This window comes from Anopheles coluzzii, chromosome 2 (assembly GCF_943734685.1).
Source record: "Anopheles coluzzii chromosome 2, AcolN3, whole genome shotgun sequence".
Classification (NCBI taxonomy): domain Eukaryota; kingdom Metazoa; phylum Arthropoda; class Insecta; order Diptera; family Culicidae; genus Anopheles; species Anopheles coluzzii.
In genome coordinates, this window is record NC_064670.1 from 122,435,865 (window position 1) to 122,457,141 (window position 21,277).

General features: G+C 43.7%; 3 protein-coding genes across 38 annotated transcripts in view; 2 read left to right on the forward strand and 1 right to left on the reverse strand.

Moving 5' to 3' along the window:
* LOC120949832 (glucose transporter type 1) overlaps positions 1-789 on the forward strand; it is a 176,955-nt gene extending 176,166 nt beyond the window's left edge. For 25 of the 28 annotated variants that reach the window (XM_049605448.1, XM_049605447.1, XM_049605451.1 and 22 more), the window contains one exon: positions 611-789. In XM_049605448.1, the coding sequence (XP_049461405.1) occupies positions 611-726 (116 nt within the window). In that variant the 3' untranslated portion in view covers positions 727-789. The remainder of the gene's footprint in view (positions 1-610) is intronic. The other 3 variants (XR_005751072.2, XR_005751074.2, XR_005751071.2) reach the window with 2 other exon arrangements.
* The window catches only part of LOC120951178 (clavesin-1-like), a 194,449-nt gene that overhangs the window by 63,414 nt on the left and 109,758 nt on the right, over positions 1-21,277 (forward strand). The gene's annotated exons all lie outside the window — the stretch shown is intronic.
* The window catches only part of LOC120950952 (homeodomain-interacting protein kinase 2-like), a 68,138-nt gene continuing 58,958 nt past the window's right edge, over positions 12,098-21,277 (reverse strand). For 7 of the 9 annotated variants that reach the window (XM_040369387.2, XM_040369388.2, XM_049605443.1 and 4 more), the window contains one exon: positions 12,098-21,240. In XM_040369387.2, the coding sequence (XP_040225321.2) occupies positions 20,303-21,240 (938 nt within the window). In that variant the 3' untranslated portion in view covers positions 12,098-20,302. The remainder of the gene's footprint in view (positions 21,241-21,277) is intronic. The other 2 variants (XM_049605445.1, XM_040369389.2) reach the window with 1 other exon arrangement.

The window sequence follows — 21,277 nt, forward strand, 5'->3', positions numbered from 1 at the left end:
ACACACATTAATCAAAAGACATTATTAAACATTTCAAACATTATTTTCAAATATGCATGATCGTAGCAGTTGATACTTTGGAGCTAATACTATTCCCAATACCATTAACAACTCTTCTTTAGCTCTGGTATCGTTTACCTTTTTACTAGAACAATATAGCTCTCTTTTCATCTCTTTCTCTCTCTTTCGATCATCATTAGGATGATGCTGCATTGCTGTTGATTGCATGTGTCCCTTTTTTTTCTTCTTACGAATATCTTCTCTGGTCTTCTCTTTTTGCTGCTCTTTTTGCGAATGTTGTTTCTTGTTTTTTGCTCCGTTTGCTGCGTTACAGATCGATAGTGTGAATGATAGTGTGCCGACATTTGTACATGTAGAAGATATCGTCATTCATTTTTATTGTTGTTTAACAACTCCCCTTCCCTCCCTCCCCTCATTAACTCCCTTTTGTCATGTTTCCTTACTACATCTCAACCATCTCTTTCCCCCATTCATCTGACCGGCCAACTCGCTTCCCGCTCGCGATACCTGTCGGACGGACGCTCCTCCTTCCCGACTGTTCTGTTCCCCACCCCGTAATTGACTCTCTGCTCTGTTTTCCACGTAACAGCCGCATCCGAGCGTTGTGCCGACGGCGCAAGAAATACTCAAAATCGAACTGCCACCTGTGCGCCCCATCACCGTCATCAGCAGCAAGTACCTGTCTGCCAGAACACAGGGCCTTGACTGCCGAGCACCGCCTGGACTCCTAATAGCCCGTTCGATCGGCCGCCGCCGCGGCTGCCGCCGGCACCGCCCGGGGACGCACCGCTGAGCGACCCGGGCTCGCCGGCCCTCGGCTGCGACCATCGCTGCCCGCTCGGCAGCACGGTTAGCCTGCACACGCTGGCCGGCCGGCGCCACCGGGCGCTGAGCCACAGCCGCATCAGCCTGCGCAGCGAGACGACCGGCAGCAGCAGCTGCGGGGCCGGTGCCGCATCCGACGGTGGCGGCGCTGGTGGCCATCAGCACCACCAGCACCACCATCATCTGCACCATCACCATGCGCACCATGCGCACCGGGGGCACCGCAGCCATCGGCGCCACTCGGTGCAGTCCCAGTCGCCCCGGTGCACCCACCACCGGCAGCACCGGACGATCGAACGCGAGCCTCAGCTACACCAACGGGAGGACACAGGCGGTGAGGAGGAGGAAGAGGAGGAGCAGCAGATACTGCTGCGCGCACGACAGCGGGAACAGGAGGAGGAAGAGGAGGAGGAGGAGGAGATGGCCGGTACGACGGCGACGCTCTGTACCGAAGACGAGCGGCACGACGCCGGTGACAGCGCATCGACGATGTACGCCGAGAACTGCCACTGCAGCCGGGGCAATCTCGCCACGACCGATGACGATGACGAAATCCAACAGTACTTCGTGGTCGATCAGCCCCAACTGCAGCAGCAGCAGCACCAACAGCAACAATCGTACACGCCCCAGCAAGTCTCCTCCCTGCAGCGGGGCGTCCTATCGAGGCGTCCTTCCGTGACGTCATCGCACCGTAGCGCACGCAGCACGCCCCGATCGCGCCGAGTGACGACGCCACTGAGTGGTGGAAGCTGCTGCTCGCACCACTCCCACCACTCACAGCCCGTAGGACAGGCAGTGGGCGTGAGTGCCACCGCTCAGCAGCATGGTCCACTGTCGCCCACGGCACTCAGCCGCCGCACGCTGCCCGAAAGTGGCGGCTCCAATGCGACCATTTCCAACTTCAACATCAACCCGGCCCGGTTCCAGTGCAGCTACTACACGGCGGACGAGAGCGAGAACTCGTACTGCTCGATCAGTGGCGAGAACATACGGCAGATCCAGGCACAGACGGCCATCCAGCACCAGCTCGATCGGGAGGAGCAGCGGCAGCGGCTGCAGCCACTCCCCCTAACGCCCGGAACGCCCGCCAGCGGAGCTCCCGAGCCGCTGATCGCCGACAGCGACAGTCAGCAGGACATTGCGAGCCTGAACGAGTCGCTCCTCTCGACCGTCGGCTCCACATCGAGCGATCAGCCCGGCGGTTCGACCGCCACCACCACCTCGACGACCACCTCGACCACGCAACGGCAACTGCAGCAGGTGCAGGGCACGCCGAAGAGTGCGGGCAGTCAGCTCGTACTCACGCCGTCCAAAATTACGATCGAAAACATTGGCCAGCTGTCGGAGATCGGGACGGCGAACTACGAGTTTGACGATCTGGACATCAACATCCCCGAGATCTTTCAATCGCCCTCGAAGATCAAGTGGAGCTTCCTGGCCAACCTGGACGAGAGCAAGTCGAACAAGTCGCGCATCAGCTCCGTCTCGTCGCTGGTGGACGTGGCCAGCAGTGGGCGTGGTCGCAGCGGCACCGAATCGGGCGGGGCCGATGTCAGCGAAACGGCGAGCGATAACGAGTACAGCCCGAACCGGATCCGTCACCGACGGCCGGAACCACTGCCGATCGGCGAGCCGGCGAGCATGCAGGCGTCCGCGTCGAGCTGCAAGATCGAGGAGCTGCTGAAGAAGTCTTCACCCTCGGCGTCCGCCTCCGACTTTAAGACGGTTTCGATCTGGCGGGCGGAGAACGGGGACGAAGGCAACGCGATCATCTTCCACCACGAGAGCGAGATCGTGGAGAACTGCTGTACGAATCATTTTTTAGACCACAGTAGCTACGACGTGTGCCGGGTAGATAACTGTGACTATTTGATCAAGAGCAGCGACACGGATGGGGGCGGTGGTACGAAGCGGACCTCCTCCTCCTGTGGGAGTTTGTGCAAGAGCGAGGAGCGGCTGAACAATACGCTTCCTGCATCGGCGGCGACGATCGCTGGGCTCGGCACGAAGCAGCTGGAGCTGAAGCAGCGCAACATCTTCACCTCTACGCTGGCCGGCACGACGACCACGAGCGCCTCCATGACGAGTGCCTGCGGTGGGTCCATCCCGGCCTCCGCCACGACGGCCACCGTGTACAGCATCATCTCGCCCGATCTGAAGCGGTTCGAGAAGCAGACGAACCTGAACCGCAACTCGGTGAACCTGAGCCAGAACATGCCACCTTCTTCGCCCTCCTCCTCGTCGACTTCGTCGATTTTTGCGGCCAACTATGGGTCGGCGCTGTATCGCAACATCAACCAGCAACAGGGACCACAGCAGCAGCAGCAGCAGCAGAACGGTCAAACATCCGAGCACGATAAGCTGCTCAACACGGCCGCAACGATGTCGCGTGGCTCTTCACAACGGTCGCGGCTACACACGGCCCCCGCCAGCACGATCTCACGCTCGGTCACCTCGAGTCTGCAGCGCTCGGGCAGACAACCTTCCGGCTCGGGCTTCAACAACCAATACCAGAGCAGCACACTCGATCGCTCGACCGTAGGAGGACGCACCCTGTCCACCGTTTCGCTTGGGTTCAGTGAGTCACGCCCCGCTGTGACCAGTCCCACAGCCGAACCCGGTGACCCGACCGTACCTCCGTTCAGCATTACCTGCGCGGGGGAAACGGCGGCCAGTGCGGCGGCGGCCGCTGCCGCCACCCACTTCTACAACAAATCCTACCACTACAACCTGACCGCCCAGAATCAGCTCTACTTCCAGGCGTTCTCGAACCTGGTGCGCGAGCAGGAGCAGCAGCAGCAGCAGAACTGTGAGTTCCACCAGGCACAGCCGCAGACGCCCTCGCCCCAACCGCAGCCGAGCTGCCCGCAGTGCTACGAGTACTACGGCTGCCAGGCGCAGTACTACGCGAACGCGACGAACGAGGCGGACAGCGAGTTCGCGGAGTGCAATGCGGGCGGTTCGGGCGGTGTCGTGCTGCGCCGGGGTGGCTGGCGCCGCAATGTAGGCACCACGCTGCGCATCAATGGGCTGGTGCGGGTCGTGCGCACGCGGGCGCGCAAGTGTGCCGATTACATCCGCCAGAAGGAGCACCAGAGCAACAATCGGTTCCGGCGGCGCAAGTAGGGAGCGGGGAGGCCAATGTGGGGTTACGTTTTTAGCACAGTAAGAATTCGGTAGAAGAAGTAAGTAAACGGCTACTACTCACCACGGCAGCACAGCGTACTACAAGCTCGTAACAATTAGAACAATGTGAAAATGTTAGTGTGAGCGAGACAAATAGAGAGAGAGAGAGTGAGAGTGAGTGAGAGAGTGATTCGGAGCGAATGGGAACGAGCGCATGTTAAACTAGGTTAGGGTACGGTATACATCCAGCGTTTATTACATTACTAACAGCTAATTAGGTGGGTAAGTGGCGGTTGGAAGAAAAACGAAGCGGCTAGCCAATAACACTACAATTCGTTACATTCGCGCGTGGTTTTCATCGGTATTCATTCATCCCCATGTTCAAGACACACAGACACACAGCAGGGGAATAGCTTTGTCACAACGCACAACTTTGGGAAAGGGTCAAGCGGGCATCACTTGTAGGTAGAGTTAAGCAAACGTTTTACCGACAGGAAGCGGTTTGAATTCAAAATTCATTCGTCTGTAACGTCCCTGTAACGCGCTGCTGAAGGCGCCGTAACGCACTGTCACCCAAATTGCATACATTGAGGCGTCTTGTTTCAAAAATATGGATAAATGCGCCTCAAAGTATGCAATTGGAAAGGCGTGTGTGCTTTTGAACAGCGCGTTTGTTCGTTTAATCGAATCGAATAGGCTAACCATTGTTAAACCGCTTTTTATAAAAAAAAGCCATCCAAAACACACACTCAACCATATGCTATGCCGGTGAGGAATTAACAGCGTGTGTACATTTTACTTCACACAGGCGTCAGAATCTCGAGGAGCCCTGTTCTCTCCTCACACTCACGCCCCACGTTTACCTGGGTAACTGTAGGGAAAGCAATACATAAAAACCATGATGAAGTAATGCCGAAACGGTGTCAGCTTACGGTTAAGGTTTAGATATAAAGTAATTAATTACATCGTGTAAGAAACGGGGACGGTTGAGGGAAGGCTCTCGTTTGTCGTTCTATTTTAAAAGCATGTTTCCGTGCGAAAGAGGAATTGTTAGATGTTTGTATCGATGTATCGTCTGTGTTGGGTCGTTTTATGAGATGGTTTTACAATCCTCTCTCTCTCTATCTCATTGTTACAGGTTACATTTGTTCGGGGAAATCAGGTTCTATTTGTCATTTTTGAAATTGATATTTATTGAAAGAGTTGAAACAACGTTAAAATATGTTTTTTTTTTCAACTTTGATTTGTTGATTTTATTCTGGCTTTCTGAAACTGCTGTTAACCACTGCTTTTTATTTGCCACCTGTATAAATGGGCGCGAACGCTCGGTCTTGCGCCAACGCTAGAGCATTACGCTGTTCGTCAAGAACAAACGGGCGTTACAGTTAAGGCAAATGAACAAAACAAAAAAAAACAAACAAAGAACAACCAAAACCCAACCCAATATAAGCAAAGCAAACAAAAAAAAACCAACAAAGAACATATTTTAAGCGTCAAAACATGTAGATAATGATTTTTCTGTACTTACGTCTTAGCAATTGGACAACAAACAGAAAACATCAACGTAACACTACGGTTTAATGAAAATAAACAAAACCAAAACACTTATATATATACATATATATAGATACATACATAAATATATGAATATAAATATAGATAAAACAACATATAAATATAGTACTTAGAGAAATAAATTATACTGCGTAGAGTTTATCTTTATAATATACCAAGTACTATAACTTACCACGAGGTTTAAGCCTTATCCTTAAGGGTGTAAGCGCGCGCGCGTGTGTGTGTGTAATGGGAAGCAAAGTAGTAGCAAACATTGTCAAAAGAAAAGAAAAAAAACACACACACACATACATCCACATGCGTTGTAGTAGTATCTTAATTCCACTGTATAACTATCATCGTGTAAGTAGTGGCCACGTCAAATTGTTAGGCACACGACACGGCAGGCCAGCCGGGCAGGTCTCTAGGTAACTTTACCCGTTTACGCATTAGTATTCTCTCGACAGCGAAACAAAAAAAAAAGAAAAGGGGTGAATTATCCTTTCGGTACAAGGAAAGGGTGCCTATGGGAATAATAAGTTCGCTCTCACATGCCTCTTGAGCCCACGCACGCTAAAAAACACAGAAAACGCAGCCGCAGTTCAGCAAGAGCGCCCCCTGGAAAGTGGTTGAGATAAAAAAACGTTTAAAGTAATTTTGATGCACTGCCAAATGACACACTGGTTTTTAAGAAAAACTTACATTAAAACGAAAACCGAAACCGTTTCGCGCATATACAGATAAGAGAAGCGATCAAATGAAGCAGAAGAGAAGAGCGAGAACGAGAAAAGGAGGAAAAAATTAAAGAAATAAAACAGTATCAAACGTTGCAAAGCAAGTTAAATCTTCTTCTTTTTTTTTAAATCGATTGAAGAGAGCACCGAATAGAAAAAAACGAAAGATTGGATTTGTAAATCAAAACTCTAATACAATTGCGATGGAAGGGAAGGAAATGTAGTGGAAGTTAATATAAAACAACCGATCAACCAACGTGAAGAAAGCCCTATACTAGCAAAAGGCCGAACATAGCGAGCACAGTGGAGCAGGTGAATAGCGAAAATATTCAAATCAATAGCAATAAATGTGGAGAGTTCATTGGAGAAAAAGAGAGGAAATAATATACTTTCCAATGGCATCAAACCAACACTCACCAGTTTCTCATTGCTATTTTTATGTTCTTCTCCTATGAATTTATTGCTCTCTTTGCTTTATTTTTTTATTCTGTTTTGAGTTCATTCATATTGAGCACGAAAAGGTTTTGTTTTTTGGTACTTTTCTAGCACATTTTATCAATGCCTTACGACGTGAATAGTGCGCCTTCAATGCAAAATGAAATGAATTTACATCTGTCAGACACAAACGCACACACACACATCCACACCAGTACAAGCGTGTAGCAAAGGGAAATGCTTTCAAATCACTGCCAGAAGAACTAGGTTTTTTTTTTAAATAAGAAAATATTGATCACATTATGCAAACTTTTGTTTTCCTTTCTGTCTGATTTAGTTTTTGCTTATGAATGAGAAACAACACCGATTAAGCTATTTTTTAAATTAAAAAAAATCAAACTGAATTAAAGCAAAATATACTGATGTAACCAGTAAGTAAAAAAACCTATAAATAAACAACAACAACAACAAAAACGAATCCACGCATTACCAGCACGTTAAAACGAGTATAACCTTTAAACAAAACAAGAGAAAAAACAAAAACAAATGATGCAACAAAAAAAAAGAATACACAAACACACACACACACATTTGAAAAAAAAAACGTACACACAACCAAACAAACGAGTTCGAACAATACGAGTGACAGTAAGAAACAATGGGTGTAAACATATCGTGCAGCTTCCCAGAGCTGACGATGTGGAATGAGTGTAGGAAGACGATGCGAAGAGTGTGAAGCAAAGTGGGTGGAAAAAGATTTAAAAAAATAATAAAAGAAAGAAATCAGCTAACATTAGTAATATTATCGCAAAACAATATGGATAAAACACCCTAACGATAAGAAGTATTGTAAAATTCATACGTTTTTACGAAGTACACAGCGTCAAGTAGTCAAATAGAAGATAATAAAAAGAAAGAAAGACAAGGAAAGGGAATGAAAAGGGAAATGCACTATAATAAACATAAACAAGTTACAACATGTGCCATACAGACTGGGCGGTGCTGTCGGGCTAACAAATGTTGATAATTCTAAATGTAAATAGTTAAGCTGCAGTAGCTGAAAAAAGAAGACAGAAGACAGAAAGAGACGAACGAAGTGACGCACGTGAGTTGCGTTGAGAAACAATATCCTGTTGATTAATTCTGAAACAAATTGAATCTACAAAACATAAAACAACCAGATCAAAGTAAAGTTACGCTAGCAAAAACCGAAATGAACAACACAAACACACAAACATAAACAACAACACACAAAGTGCGAATGAAGGAAAGATAGTAAAATTCAACAACAACAAAAACTAATTAATACGAATAAAATAAAACAAACAAACACACACACACACACATACTAACACAGCGCCAAAGACAGTCGCACAAAAGTATCGGGAAAAAATACAAAAAAAAAACTATTCAAACAGTATCTAGGGGTTAAGAGATTACGCTACCACTGCTTACAACCGATTCCAGAACGAAGGCAAACAAACAAAACAAACATTCGTAGAAAACATGAAGCAAGAATCAGAAAGCAGAGAAAATCTCTGGCAGTGTGCCGTACGATAGAAATAAGAAATAGATTGAGCGCAAATTAATACAACACACTCCACTCAGCAGACTAAAAGATCCATGGCAAATGCGAAAATGAAAAGGGTTGCAATTTTTATCAGAACAATGAAAAATCGAAACAAACAAATACAGCATCGTATAGTTAAACGGTAGAAGAAAAAAACAAAAACATAAGGCAAACATTAGAAGGGAGAGTGGATGGCTCGCTAAGCGAAACATTGTTGCTAGTAATAAAAACCAACAGTAAGCACGTTCAGATCTTAACGAAATAAAGCAAAAGAAAGACGAAAAAAAAAAAACAAGACAAAACATTACTGCAAACAATACCGATATTATGAAAAAAAACAAGAGGAAACGGTGAAGGCAAAGCGGCAAAAGTGCTAGAAAAATGGTTTAAATAAGAAAGCTAATCAGAGAGAGAGAAAGAGAGAGATAAAGAGAGAGAGAGAGAGAGAGAGAGAGAGAGAGAGAGAAGAGAAAAGTAAATAGGAAACTAGTTTAAAAATGAACACAAGACAGAAATCCTCAGCATTACTACCGAACTAAAAGCAAATTATGATTATCATCCATATTGAAGTGTTGAACGATGGACAAGAACAAGTAGACAAAAAGCAAAAACTCAAAAACTAATCGCGTGAAATGGCTCTTTCAACTCACACGCTTGGGAGTGCGGTGAAATCCGTTCAACGATTAAAGCACGAAGGAAACCAGCAAACAACCAGAAGGCACCGAAGGCAGGAAAGGAATGGGCAGGAGAAGCAAGCAAACTGAAAAATTAAGCATGAAAATAGCAAACAGCATACAGAACGACAGAGCGACAGAGGACTATCCCAGGGATAAACGGAAAAGAGCCGAAGAGAGCAAAAGTGAATGCTGGGAGGAAACATGGCCGTGTGGTGTGTGAAATGGGGTGATGGGAAAACGGAAGGAGAAAGACATAAGATATTTATTACTTAATTTAACGATTAACAAAAAACAACCGACAACAAAACAAGAAAAATAAATAAACCAAAATGGAAAAATTAAATTCCAGCTGCGCTGAGTTTGTTTTCCGCTTCCGTTTGTACTAAAAGTGAAAGAAAAGTGGTTGCGTACTGTTGGGAGGCGTTACGTACGCAGCCATATATCGCAGCGCCCGTATTGAGGTTTGTGTCATTGCTAAGGGCAGCGCGCTCAAGCAAATGCACAGTGGGTAAGATGAAGAACATAACCTCGTTGTTCTAATTCACAACATTTCGGATATTAGATAAACCTTCGCCAAGCGAGAAGGACAGGAAAATTGAGCCATTTTAGTTAATTTGCATTTGCTGTAGTATTTTCATTTTTGTATCATTTTTTTTTTTCAAATACACGCCTTTTTTTTCAACAAAGTTAGGTTTTTGTGTTGTTGTGTGAGTGTAGGTGTTGTTTTGTCGGTTTGTCCGCACTATAATGTGTTTAGTTTAATATTCTTCATAATGTTTTCTTTCCCTCTACCCCTTCACACCGTACTTTGCGCTTAGGTGCAAGCTTCGGTTAATATTTTTGTCCAACTGTTTTTTTAGCTTTTGTATTTGTGTTTACTTGTTGCTTTTGTTCGTTTGTTTCCCCCTTCAAAATGGTTTATGTGATGTGATGTGTGTGTGTGTGTGCCAAGGCTAAGACTGTTACTAACGCAGGCCCGCTTTTTGGTTATTCTCTCCCTACTCTTGTCAGCCTTCCAAAAAACTATGTACTTATGTTGATGTGTTTATGTACGCGTGTGGTGTGTTTTCCCATGTTTTGTGTTGTGTATTACAGTTTTATTCTTTTTTACATTCAAAAATATATCATATATTTACGCATATATATACTTCTTTGTCATATATGTAACTACACTTTTGTTATTTTTATTTGTTTGTTTCGTTTTGTTTCCGTGTAGGTATGTCTGTTGTATTGTTTGCATGTGTGTTTTGTCTGTCCACATTACAATTACAGCTTTTACTATGTATATATATCTATATTATCATTGTGTTTCCATTTATAAGTAGTTTTATGCATATTACACACACTCTCTTTCTCTCTCTCTTCTTTTGTCAAATTCATTCTTTCTTTTTTCTTGCTTCTCTTGTCCTTTCTTTTCCATTTTTTATCCAGCTCTTTTCTGTGTGTGCGCTTTCTTTTACCTTTATCCTTTTATAGCCGAATAAAAACGGGATGCTTACCCAGTGCCGTCTGTGTATCTCGTATCGTACCTTTGGTTTTGTAGCGAAATATTTGTCCCTTTCCTTTCTTGCTATCCTCGTCTTTCTCCCCAAAACATTCCGCTCACTACAGTGAATAGAGTGAAAACGCTAATCTAGGCAGGTATTTCGGTGCGAATTTGCTTTTATCAAAAATTCTTCAAGCATCTCATCAAGTTTCTAACCAACTCCCCCTCTCTCTCTGTCTTTCTCTTTCTTGCCTCCCTCATACTCACACCAGATCACAAACGGCGGGCACACACAATGGATGGGGAGGAGGTTGTCTAAAAACACACACACACAGACACAGTGTGAAAGTGTACGGTACTGAGAGAAGAGAGAGAGAGAGAGAGCTTTCCATTAATAGTTAGACAATAGAGTTTTGGACAGTTTCTGATTTGGTTTGGTTGGTGCGGGGCTCTAAACATTCTAAACTCGTACTCACACACGACGAATCCAGCACTAAAACACAAACCTCCATTATAACACCCCTGCCCCCTCCCTGGAGAGATGTAAGAGAGTAAGATTTATACACAAAATGCTTATTACACATACACAGACACGTCGTTCTAGGTTGGTTGGTTGGTTTGGAGTGCCATCGCTCCCATCAGCTAAGGTTTAAGGAGTAGAGTATTCTATATCGTTGCCCATGTTACATTTGCATGTTTAGCCCTGTCTGTCTGCTTCCTTCTTGCAATCGTGCTACTGTTTCCCCCTTCACACACACTGTGTTTAACGGTTCTCTTATGCTCGGTTTTACTGGTTACTGGGTGTTTAAGCTTTAAGTTTTTAAGTTTCTCATGCACTATCCGTCGCTAGCCGGCAGCCGTAATCGCTACACATAGAAAGAGATTGTTTGCTTTTTCCCATAAGTCTCGTAAGTATCGTGTAAGTATGTGGTGTATGAGGGTAAGTGTGTATGAACATGTTACAGAAATTGTGTTCTAAATTGAACCTGTTTTGTTCTAAAAAACGACAACTTTTCCAAAACTAAGGCAGAAAACCCCTGTAAACCAAGGCCATTCTCAAACCTGTTTCTAAAACAGCGTTAGAAAAGGTAGAAATGTGAAAAAGAGAAGTAATAAACTATAAATCAGAAGGAAATGAATCACTTTTGAAATGTGTTTAAATCTGTGTGTGTGCGTGTGTGTCTGTGTTAGTGAAGTGACCCTAATTTGAAACATTACATTTACAATCACATTGACAAAGTTTTTTGTTTGCTTATTTTCACAAAAACACACACACACACACACACCTTTCTGTGCCTTTTCAAACGAACAAACACACACTTTCTAATTGGTTGTTGTGATTACACTGCTGTATGCTACTGTTGCTTTACTTCTTCTACCTTCCCTTCCCTTCGCGATCTCCTCTTGTTAGCTGGGTTTTGTTTTTCATCGCTTGTACCATATTAAAATTAATCAGACTTTCCCGTTTTATTTCATTTTTATACTTGTTTGTTTAGCTGTTTTTGTGTGTTTGTTTGTGTTTTTTTTTGTTTTAGTTTTTTGGTTGTTTTTACTGGTTTGTTTGGTTTGCTATTTATCCTCTTCTTTCTTTCTTTCCTTTCTATGTATTGTTCGATTTGTTTGTTTGTTTTTTTTTGCTGCTTGCATGTGTTTTTGTGCTTTTTCTCTCTTGCTCTCTCTCTCTCTCTTTCGCTGCACTGCATGTTAAACTAATTTGTTTTATTGTTTCATGAAAGTACTGGTTTTTTGCTTACCACTTATACGTACGCCACACAATATCCTTGTTTCCTTTTTCCGCCCCTCCCATTTGTTGCTACTGCTTATTGGTTGTTTTGCATAATAGGGTGTGTGTTTGTGTAACTATTAAGAAGCCCTGTATATAAAACGCTGCCCTATAATATATTCTATACGTTTCTGCGATTGAGTTTTGAAAGATGATTCGATTTCACATTATTGGTAAAAACGTACACTGTAACTGTTAGGTTTAACCTTTAACCTCGGCGGCGGCTTGGTTTGGTTTGGTTCTGCAGAAAACGTTTGCTGCTAGGGTTTATGCTTCCCTTTCTACTTTCGCTGCGTACTACACAAACGGTACATCATCGCAGCGCAGCTACTGTACAAAGCTATATGTCCGGTTTTCTCTAATCGATGGGATGTGTGAAAAAGTCACTCACTCCGGTACGGGGCGTCGGCTGCTCCATGCAAAGAGTAGTGGAAGGAGCAGGAGGAACAGGAGAAGGGGGAGCGTGTCAAAAGTAGCAAACTGTCAGTACCAATTTCCGCACTTCTGACAGTAGTGGTTAGTACTTAAGCTTTGTTTTGTTTATGTATGTTTCGTTTACAAAGCGACACTAATAAACTTGTAAATTGGCCGTTCAGATTATGTTAGTATGTGAAGGGATACGGGGTTTGTTTCGTTTGTTTGTTTGCTGTTATCTGTTGCCTATCATAGAAATACTACTAAAACTTGTTTTTTGGACCTGTTTGGGGGTGTCGCTCTTATGCGCTCGCTTGAGTAAAGTTTGGGGTTTTTGTTGTCACCTTCAAGGTGCGTGTGTGTGTGTGTTTGTGTCTGTGGTTCTCGTTCTCTAGGTGCTCTTTTACATCGAAACTGGAGCTGTCACTACTAGCATGGCTCTCTCTACGTCTCTATCGTCAACTATCCTTTCCTCTAAATAATGATGCACTTTAGCAGCATCTGCATCAAACGTTAAGGTTATGTTGTATAATTTTTGGTTTTATTTTACTTTTTTGTCCCCCCCACTATCCTTCTGCTTCTATCTTATTTTTAGTACAAAACAAATCTTCTCTAAGCATATTTTCTACCGAGTTTCTCTTTGTTATATAAAAGCTTTTGGTTTTGTTTTATTTGTTTTTTTTTGTTACTCTGTTTGTGTCTAATCATTCATCAGCTGCTTTTTTACGTTTTTTTTTTGCACACTACTCAAACACACAGAGTAGACACACCAGGGCTGCCAGAAATGGATCCAATCGATCGATGAAACACTCCCAAACACTGCCTGTTGTGCCCTGGTTTCACTCTACTGCTAACCTTTTTGCCAAACTCGAAATGTACTGTTTGTGTATAGATAATATGTATAATGGTATATGTATATATCTTCTCTATATATATGCACTCTATGTTAATTTTATTATCACAAATATGTATTTCGGTTTGATGCGTTTCATTGTTTTTTTTTTGCCTACCTCCTTCCCTTCCAACGCGCTTCTGCTGCTTTGTCTCGCGTGTTTGTCCTTTGTTCTGTCGATTAAAGTTGGATTATTATCTGCTTTTTGTTTGTCGTGCTGTTCCGGAACTACGCTCAAGTCAAACACTGGACCACCATGCTGATGATGATGAAAAGCCGGAGAGAAAATGGAGATAGAGATGATAGATGGTTAGGGGGAGGGAATGTAAGAGATAGAGAGAAAGATTTATGACTACTACCGAATGGAATTTCTTAAGAAACGTCAAACGCGATGAGTTATGGGGGAGAAAGAGAGGGAGAGAGAGTGTGTGTGTGCTGGCGCCGTATGGTTTTGATTACAAAACGAACAATTCTTACATGGGTTTTCCCTATACAGTCAGTTTTACAAGCATTAGACATACAGACACAAACACACAGGCGCATACTGCAGTGTGTTCGTAAAAACGGGGTTTGTTTCATTCATTCAGAACCACAAATAGACGAGTAGAAAGTACAAAGGTAATTATCATTTCTTACAACACACACACACACACACTCGCACTATTTGGGAGCTTTTTACTGGCTTTTTTGCTAAATCCTCTGTGTGTCTCCGAACGATTATTTGTGTTTTGGAACGAACATGCATGTGTTGGATTGCGGCCCACCCGAGAAGACCGCGGGCGAGTTTGCATAGAAAACGGAGGGAACCATTTAGAGATAGAGAGAAAATACGATTAAAATCCTGATTGATCCTTGATCCACATTTACGTATCAACACACAGACACAGACACAGACATACGTATACACAGCCTACAAACACTACTAATATCCGGCCTTCGTTACGTGCCTCTTGTGTGCATTGAACACTATTACTGTTACATACATCTATCATCTAGCATCGTGTTTGTTGTTGATTATTTTCTTCCCTTCTCGTGTTGTAACGTCCTGTTAAAACCTTCACTTTCAGCTTCGTTCTTCTTTCTTTCTTTCTCTCTCTCTTGTCTCAGTAGTTATACAGCCAGTGTAGTACTAATAACTCGAACAAGATGCAAAAGAGCCACCAACAAAACGCTACTATTAATTCTTGTTTGAATCTCGCCTCTATTCAATGTGTTTGAGTTCTTGTAACTCACTACTACTCTCAGCCCACAACGGAGCAAGGAGCCTTTTAGTACTTAGTCTGCCCATTTAAAAATACAAACAGTCCGAACATTGAGATAATTTTGGGTCTGCCTTGTGTGTTTTTGTCTTATTATCTGCGTTTGCATGCACATAAAAACCCACGGCAAACAAACGATCCCTTCGCTCAAAAAGGTAGCATAGTTTTGTGTCTACGTGTGTGTTATGTTTTGTTTTCTTTTTAACAACAAAATTAGAGCTAACAGGGTTTCGATTATAAGTATGTTTATATACAAAATACGTACATCCAATTTTGATCACATTACTATCGTTACTATTCAAACTTCTTTCTACTGTGTCACGGCTATATTGTTCACAATGCAACCAAACTGAAAAGCTTCACACGTAAGTTCATTACAATAAAATTAACCTGAAAATAAAGAAAAGAACACAAAAAATATTAGAAAACATACAAAAAGTAAAAAAAACGAATACCTGTGTAATAATGTTCGGAATAACGGAATAACATTGAAATATATAAAAAAAGGAAACAAAAAAGGAAACAAAAAACAAAATCATAACGACGCATAAAAAGGGGGTTTACGTTTTGTAAAGATTTTTTCACTTTTTTCTTTTGACTTTATTCACTGCCCGAGGGCAGAGCGTTTTGTTGTTTTGCGTTTTGCGTTTCGTTACCATAAACTTTTTATATGCATATATATATAAACGTTGTATGTTGTTATACATTTTACCAATTATATTATACTCTTAATGCTTGCTTTGTATGCTTTGTTTTTGTTTAGTGAGGGTGTGTGTGTGTCGTGTTTTGTTCTCTATAAGTGATAATAGGGTCTATGCATTTGTGTCCACCAACAGATCGCTTCCTTCCCGTTTTTGTTTGTTGTTTGCTTTTAAATTATCTTGTTCCATTCTTTCACACGTATAATTATGCGCGTATTTTATTTTACCGAGGGTATAGATACAAAAAAGAAAACTGATACAACTATCAACTCTGAGCTTGATTATTTTTCCGCTTGTAGTATTTGTTGTAGTATGTCATATGTGTTATGTTTTTTTCTCCTAATATAAGGCAATATTAATAGTTACATATCGTACAAAATAGGCAGACAGGCGGGGTATGATGATCGGGGAGACTTTTCACAAATATATATTTAAAAAAAACTAAACCAACCGTGTTGTAGTGATAAAATATGATTTTTTTCCGCCCATTCATTCGAACAATCCAAAGAGCAACCCTGCGACGGACCTGTGCCGTGCTTGTGCTCGGGGGCGAGAGTGTTGGAACTACACAACAACCAAAAACTGCCCCACTTTTAAATGTTTGTTGTTTGTCGGTTACGATACAATTGATAATCGAGCTTGTAATGGCTAGTAGTAGGGTGTGTGTGCATTTAGTCAAAAAGCAATTATTTCGTTTAATTGTATGAACGGACAGCGTTCTGAACTGACACGCGTACACGTACAAATGTGTATATATATTATCTATATAGGGGAACCCTTCCTAGAGGTGGCCGAAAGTACAAAACACGAATATATGAAAATTAACCAGTTATTATAACGCTGTGTTTGCTTGCCTTCTTCTCTCTCTATCTTGCTCCTATATCACTCGAGTATCGAGCATTTATTGGCTTGGTTGGTGTTTTGTTCTACAGTGTTTTCCTAGTGTTATGTTTATTGTTATAATCCCGTATCAGGTATACCATCTTTTAAACTGGCTGGCGCGACGCTAATGATGCGCTGCCGCTCTGCTCTGCTGTTTTGATAAACGTAGTTATATTAGTTGTTTTATATAAATTGTGAGCACAAAATAAGGTAATCGATTAGTGGTAAAACAGAAACGCATTTGTTTGTAGAAATAAAACGAACATTTGTTCCGAATAGATACAATACACAATATCAACCATTTTCCCTTTGACCGTATGCGTTTGTGTTTGAGTGTGTGAGTGTGGGTTGCCGGTTGTACTACAACCACACACCACCGCATTTTACCGATTAATCTCGTGAATATTATCATATGCATAGAGTTACGAATACTGCTGTTCCCCCCCGGGAAACAGCTAACACTAAAGTTTTGTTTTATTTGTAAGGAAAAGTGAAACACTAAATGAATCAACTCGCTGGTGAGCTGCCCAACCCCAACAACGGAAGGTACTGTACATATAGAGCCATATTATTGTGCCCGGTGTCAATCGAGTCATCAACAACAAGCACAACGAACCACAAACCGATGAATTACACACGTGAGTGAATGAGAAAAGGGTACAGCAGTAAACGATAAAAACCTTAACACAATAAGCTAATGAAGTAATGTTATAGCCAGTCTCTCTATATATTGATTAGTTTGTTTGTTTGTTTGTGTGTTTCTTATATGATTATAATTAAAACAAAAACGAAAACGTACGTAAAATCACTCGGATGACAAATGAAGCCACCGATCAAGATGATAGCTTCCCTACTGCTCTCCCCCTCGAAGGTGCGGTGGAAGGTGATTCGTTACATTATTATAGATATATATTTAGCACTTATGCATGTTTAATAAGAAAAGAATACGTAAACTAGGACAGTCTGACTCTGCTGATAAACGGTACCACCTGGCTGGTTGTGAATCAATAGTTGCTTTTCCAGTATGCGCGACAACCCGTCAGCATAGTTTGGAGGACACTGTTCTGCAGAAACCGGTAGAGATCTTGCTGTGGACGTGTGATGAGCGAAAGCGTTTTCCGTTCTCATACGTGCTTTCACACAAATGCAGCTGCAAATTGGGCTTGCACAGCGCCCAAATGCTGCAACGAAACGTGCTATGCAAGCAAGCGTCAGGAACGCGCTTCGTAGTTTTTAAAAGACTTATCTCGCCGAAGCAGCATGAAAAGCGGGGGAAGCGAACTTCCGTTCAGTCCATATGCAGTGGTGTGTGTGTGTGTGTCTGTGCAAACTATTCTAACATTAGCCCGTACCTTTAATACAACGCAAAATGATGATAGTTTTTACATGGAAGATAGCTCCCGCAGGATGATACCTTCCCCTATTGATAAAACGAAAAAAAGCTAAACCTATATGTTACCCCTGTTAGATGTTGCGCACCAACTAAGCCCCTCTTCTCTAACTCTCTCTCGCTCGCTCTAGTTACACTTAATATAGTTGTAATTGTTATTTTTTGTTTTGTTTCATACATAAGGCAATTTTCTGTATTAATTTATTGTTGATTAAACAATGGTGGATATTTCCACATGTTTGTTTTACGCATATTAAAATAGAGTGTTAAATTCATCCCATACGCTCTCAACTAAACGAACGCACACAGCACAACAAGCCAGTTCGTGTGCAGTTCTTGTTAGCCTGTCTAAAGCCATACGTGAGTGTTACCGTCACTTGATGTGCCCCAATGGTGTTGGTTGTTCTACACTGTTGGATATTCATGTTCATGTAAATTAAATGATTTTACTTTAATGATCCCTTTTACTGTCTGACATCTATTGTCAACAGAGTACACAAAGCAATGCCATTTGCGTCTCCAGCAGAACAATTGGATAAATACAATAATGCATTTCACAATACGTATTCGATAATCATACAAAGCTGGTCTCCAAACTCAAACGCACTGCACGCGACAAACTGATTATACCGGGACTGCCATCTTCCCGCTGATTAAAATTGGAAACAAACATCACAAAAGACAAATTTCTGATTAAGCTACTACACGCACACGCACACACACACACTTTGAGTTTTCCTTCCAAATACTTAAATGCGAATTGTTATGCTTCCTTTAGACCTCCCGCTGCTATAATAGTTTACAATTGTTCAACAGGTACCAACCATTTTGAAACGTGTGCCGTTGCGTTGCGCTACACGCAGGTATACGATAGCTCTTTATATGCCCTTGCTTCCATCGTGCGGTGCTACATGTACTCGAGTTATGCTTATGGCGAAAGTGAAAACAGAGCCAAATCAAAAGACGATACACAACCATAGGTGCAAAAAACAAATGTAATGAAAAACACATTTCCGCCATACAGACACGCGTACTGAACCTGCTACAAACATACATTTATCGCCTTGTATTCGCATGTTTTTGCGCTACTGAATAATGTTGCAGTGAAACGTTTTCACCCAATGCTATCTCAAAACACAAATGCCTCACACTTAAGGTTTCTCTAGCTATGTACACACACACACACACACACACACACACACACACATATCCTCTCACTCTTGGCCGCTACCCTTTCGATCAGTCGTTTAACCGTGTGATAACTATCACTGCCTCACTCCTCTACCATATGTTGCTGCGTAAATTAGAGAATTTTAAAAATACAATATAGAACTAAACCCCCTTCCCCTTTCGCTTTCCGCTAAAGGTAAGATAGTTTTGCACTATTAAAAGAACCTAATTGGACAAATATAGCAAGAATGCATTACCGTAACATCGCCTCCTCCTCTGAGCCACTCAGTTCTTAGTTGTGTGAAACACCGAAACATTCATGAACAGTATAACGTTTATCCTAGCTCATAGCTGCTTCCTTCGTTTCCTGTACAATTATTATCAATGAATTCAAAGTTCCCCGTTTGTAACACGCCTGCACTGACAAGTTTGCCCGAACCAACGGCTGCCGGCTGTTTCCAAACAAACAAGAAAGAAACATCGTGTTCAACATACGTAGAGCAATGGTTCTATGTGGTGCAAGAGACAATTAGAATACTACTTTGCATGAAACGTAGCACATCTTTGTAATGTTCGCTATCAGAGACAGATAGACATACACACACACACACCATACACTCTAAAATCTAGTACAACTTGCTGGTTTTGCCCGCTTCAAAGACGCGATACACTAATGCGATATTACAAAATATAGATTTCAAACTGAGAAGAATGCTCCCGCAACAAACACATTCAATGCTGCAGGCAAATAGTAGACAAAAAAGCACATTGAAAAATGAAGTATGAAAAGAGCTGAGTAAACATAATCCTCATCTCTCTGTAAGCACTACCGAACGCACCATACGTACACGTGTACGTGCGAATATTCAAACGATGGGCATATAAAAAACGGGAACCTACAAAACTAAACAATTATCGCTGACATGGACACAGCTATTCTAAACGCCCTTCGCCGTTTCGACAAACAATTTTACATCCCATGCTTCTACACCGATCGTAGAAAGAAAAAGGAAAAAAGTTAATACACAAAAAAAGTATAACACCCTGTCCTCTCTAACGCTAACGCTCCCCAGTAAAACTGCTCCATATAAACGCGCCAGCATGACCACAAAGAACACCGGAACACCCCAACGTCGGCCTGCTTCACATCCTTCATCCCGTTGCCGTTGACGGTTGCCCGAACAGACGGGTTGCGGCAGAGATTACGATAAGACGACGACCAAATACGTGTTAAAACAGCACACAAATAGACACACACACACACTAGTTTAGGGGACGACGACGTCAACGGTGTCCGAGTGCTTTAGGATACGTGCAGTTTACGCGAGACGGAGACACGGCGAAAGAGAGATAGAGAGAGAGAGAGAGGGATCCCCGAGCAGCTTACTCGCCGAACCAGGCGTAGTGGTGCTTGTTGGCGATCTGTGCCGGGCTCAGCGGTCCGAACTGGCCGTACTGGGCAGTCGGGAACTGAATGTGCGCTGGCAGCGGGTGTGTGGGCAGCACCTGCAACGGAAAAGACGGGAAGCGCTCAGTGCTGGTCGTGCTGTCCTTGGACGCGTACGGCGAGCTAGTGCTAAGCGGTGTCTTCCGCACCTGTCGGCTGGAGGCGTTGTGTGCCGGCGGCGGCACCACCCGATTGTACGCCGTCTGGTAGGGGGCTGCCTGCGAGACGAATACCGCCGATCGGCGGTACATGTCCCCCTGGGCGTACATGTCCTGCTGCTGCTGGGCCTGATGCTGATGCTGCTGCAGGATGGCTCCGGGCGAACTGCCGAGCGGCGTGTTGGCGCTCGGCTGATGCTGACGGTACACGGCCGCCGTCGGGGGGCCCCAGGAGGTCGCCCCGGTCGGCGTGCTCTTGGCGTGAGCATGCGGCGGAGGAGCATGCCCGAGGGAGCCCCCGCTGCAGCCGCCTCCTCCACTGCCGCCACCTTGATGTTGCTGCTGCTGGATGGCTGCGGCGGCGGCTGCTGCTGCGGCTGCCGTTGCTGCGGCCAGCGAGGACGAAGACGATGCTGAAGACGACGGGATGTACGAGGACGATTCGCGCTTGTGTCCACCGCCACCGTAGTGGGAGGACGAAGAGGACGATCCCATCGTTGGTGGGGCCCACGAGGAACGCTTGTCGACCTGCTGCTGCTGCTGCTGCGAAGGATACTCGTACGCGACAAACTCGCTCGGCTCCTGTTTCGGAACGTGCAGTGGCTGTTGGCTGCCACCGCTGCCGCTGGACGAGGGCAGCAACAGACATTCGTTCTGGGCCATCGCAAGCAGACGCTTCTTCTGCGACTGTCCGGCATGCTGTTCGTACTTGATCGCTGTAAAGACAGAGGCTACTGTAAGTTAATATTATAC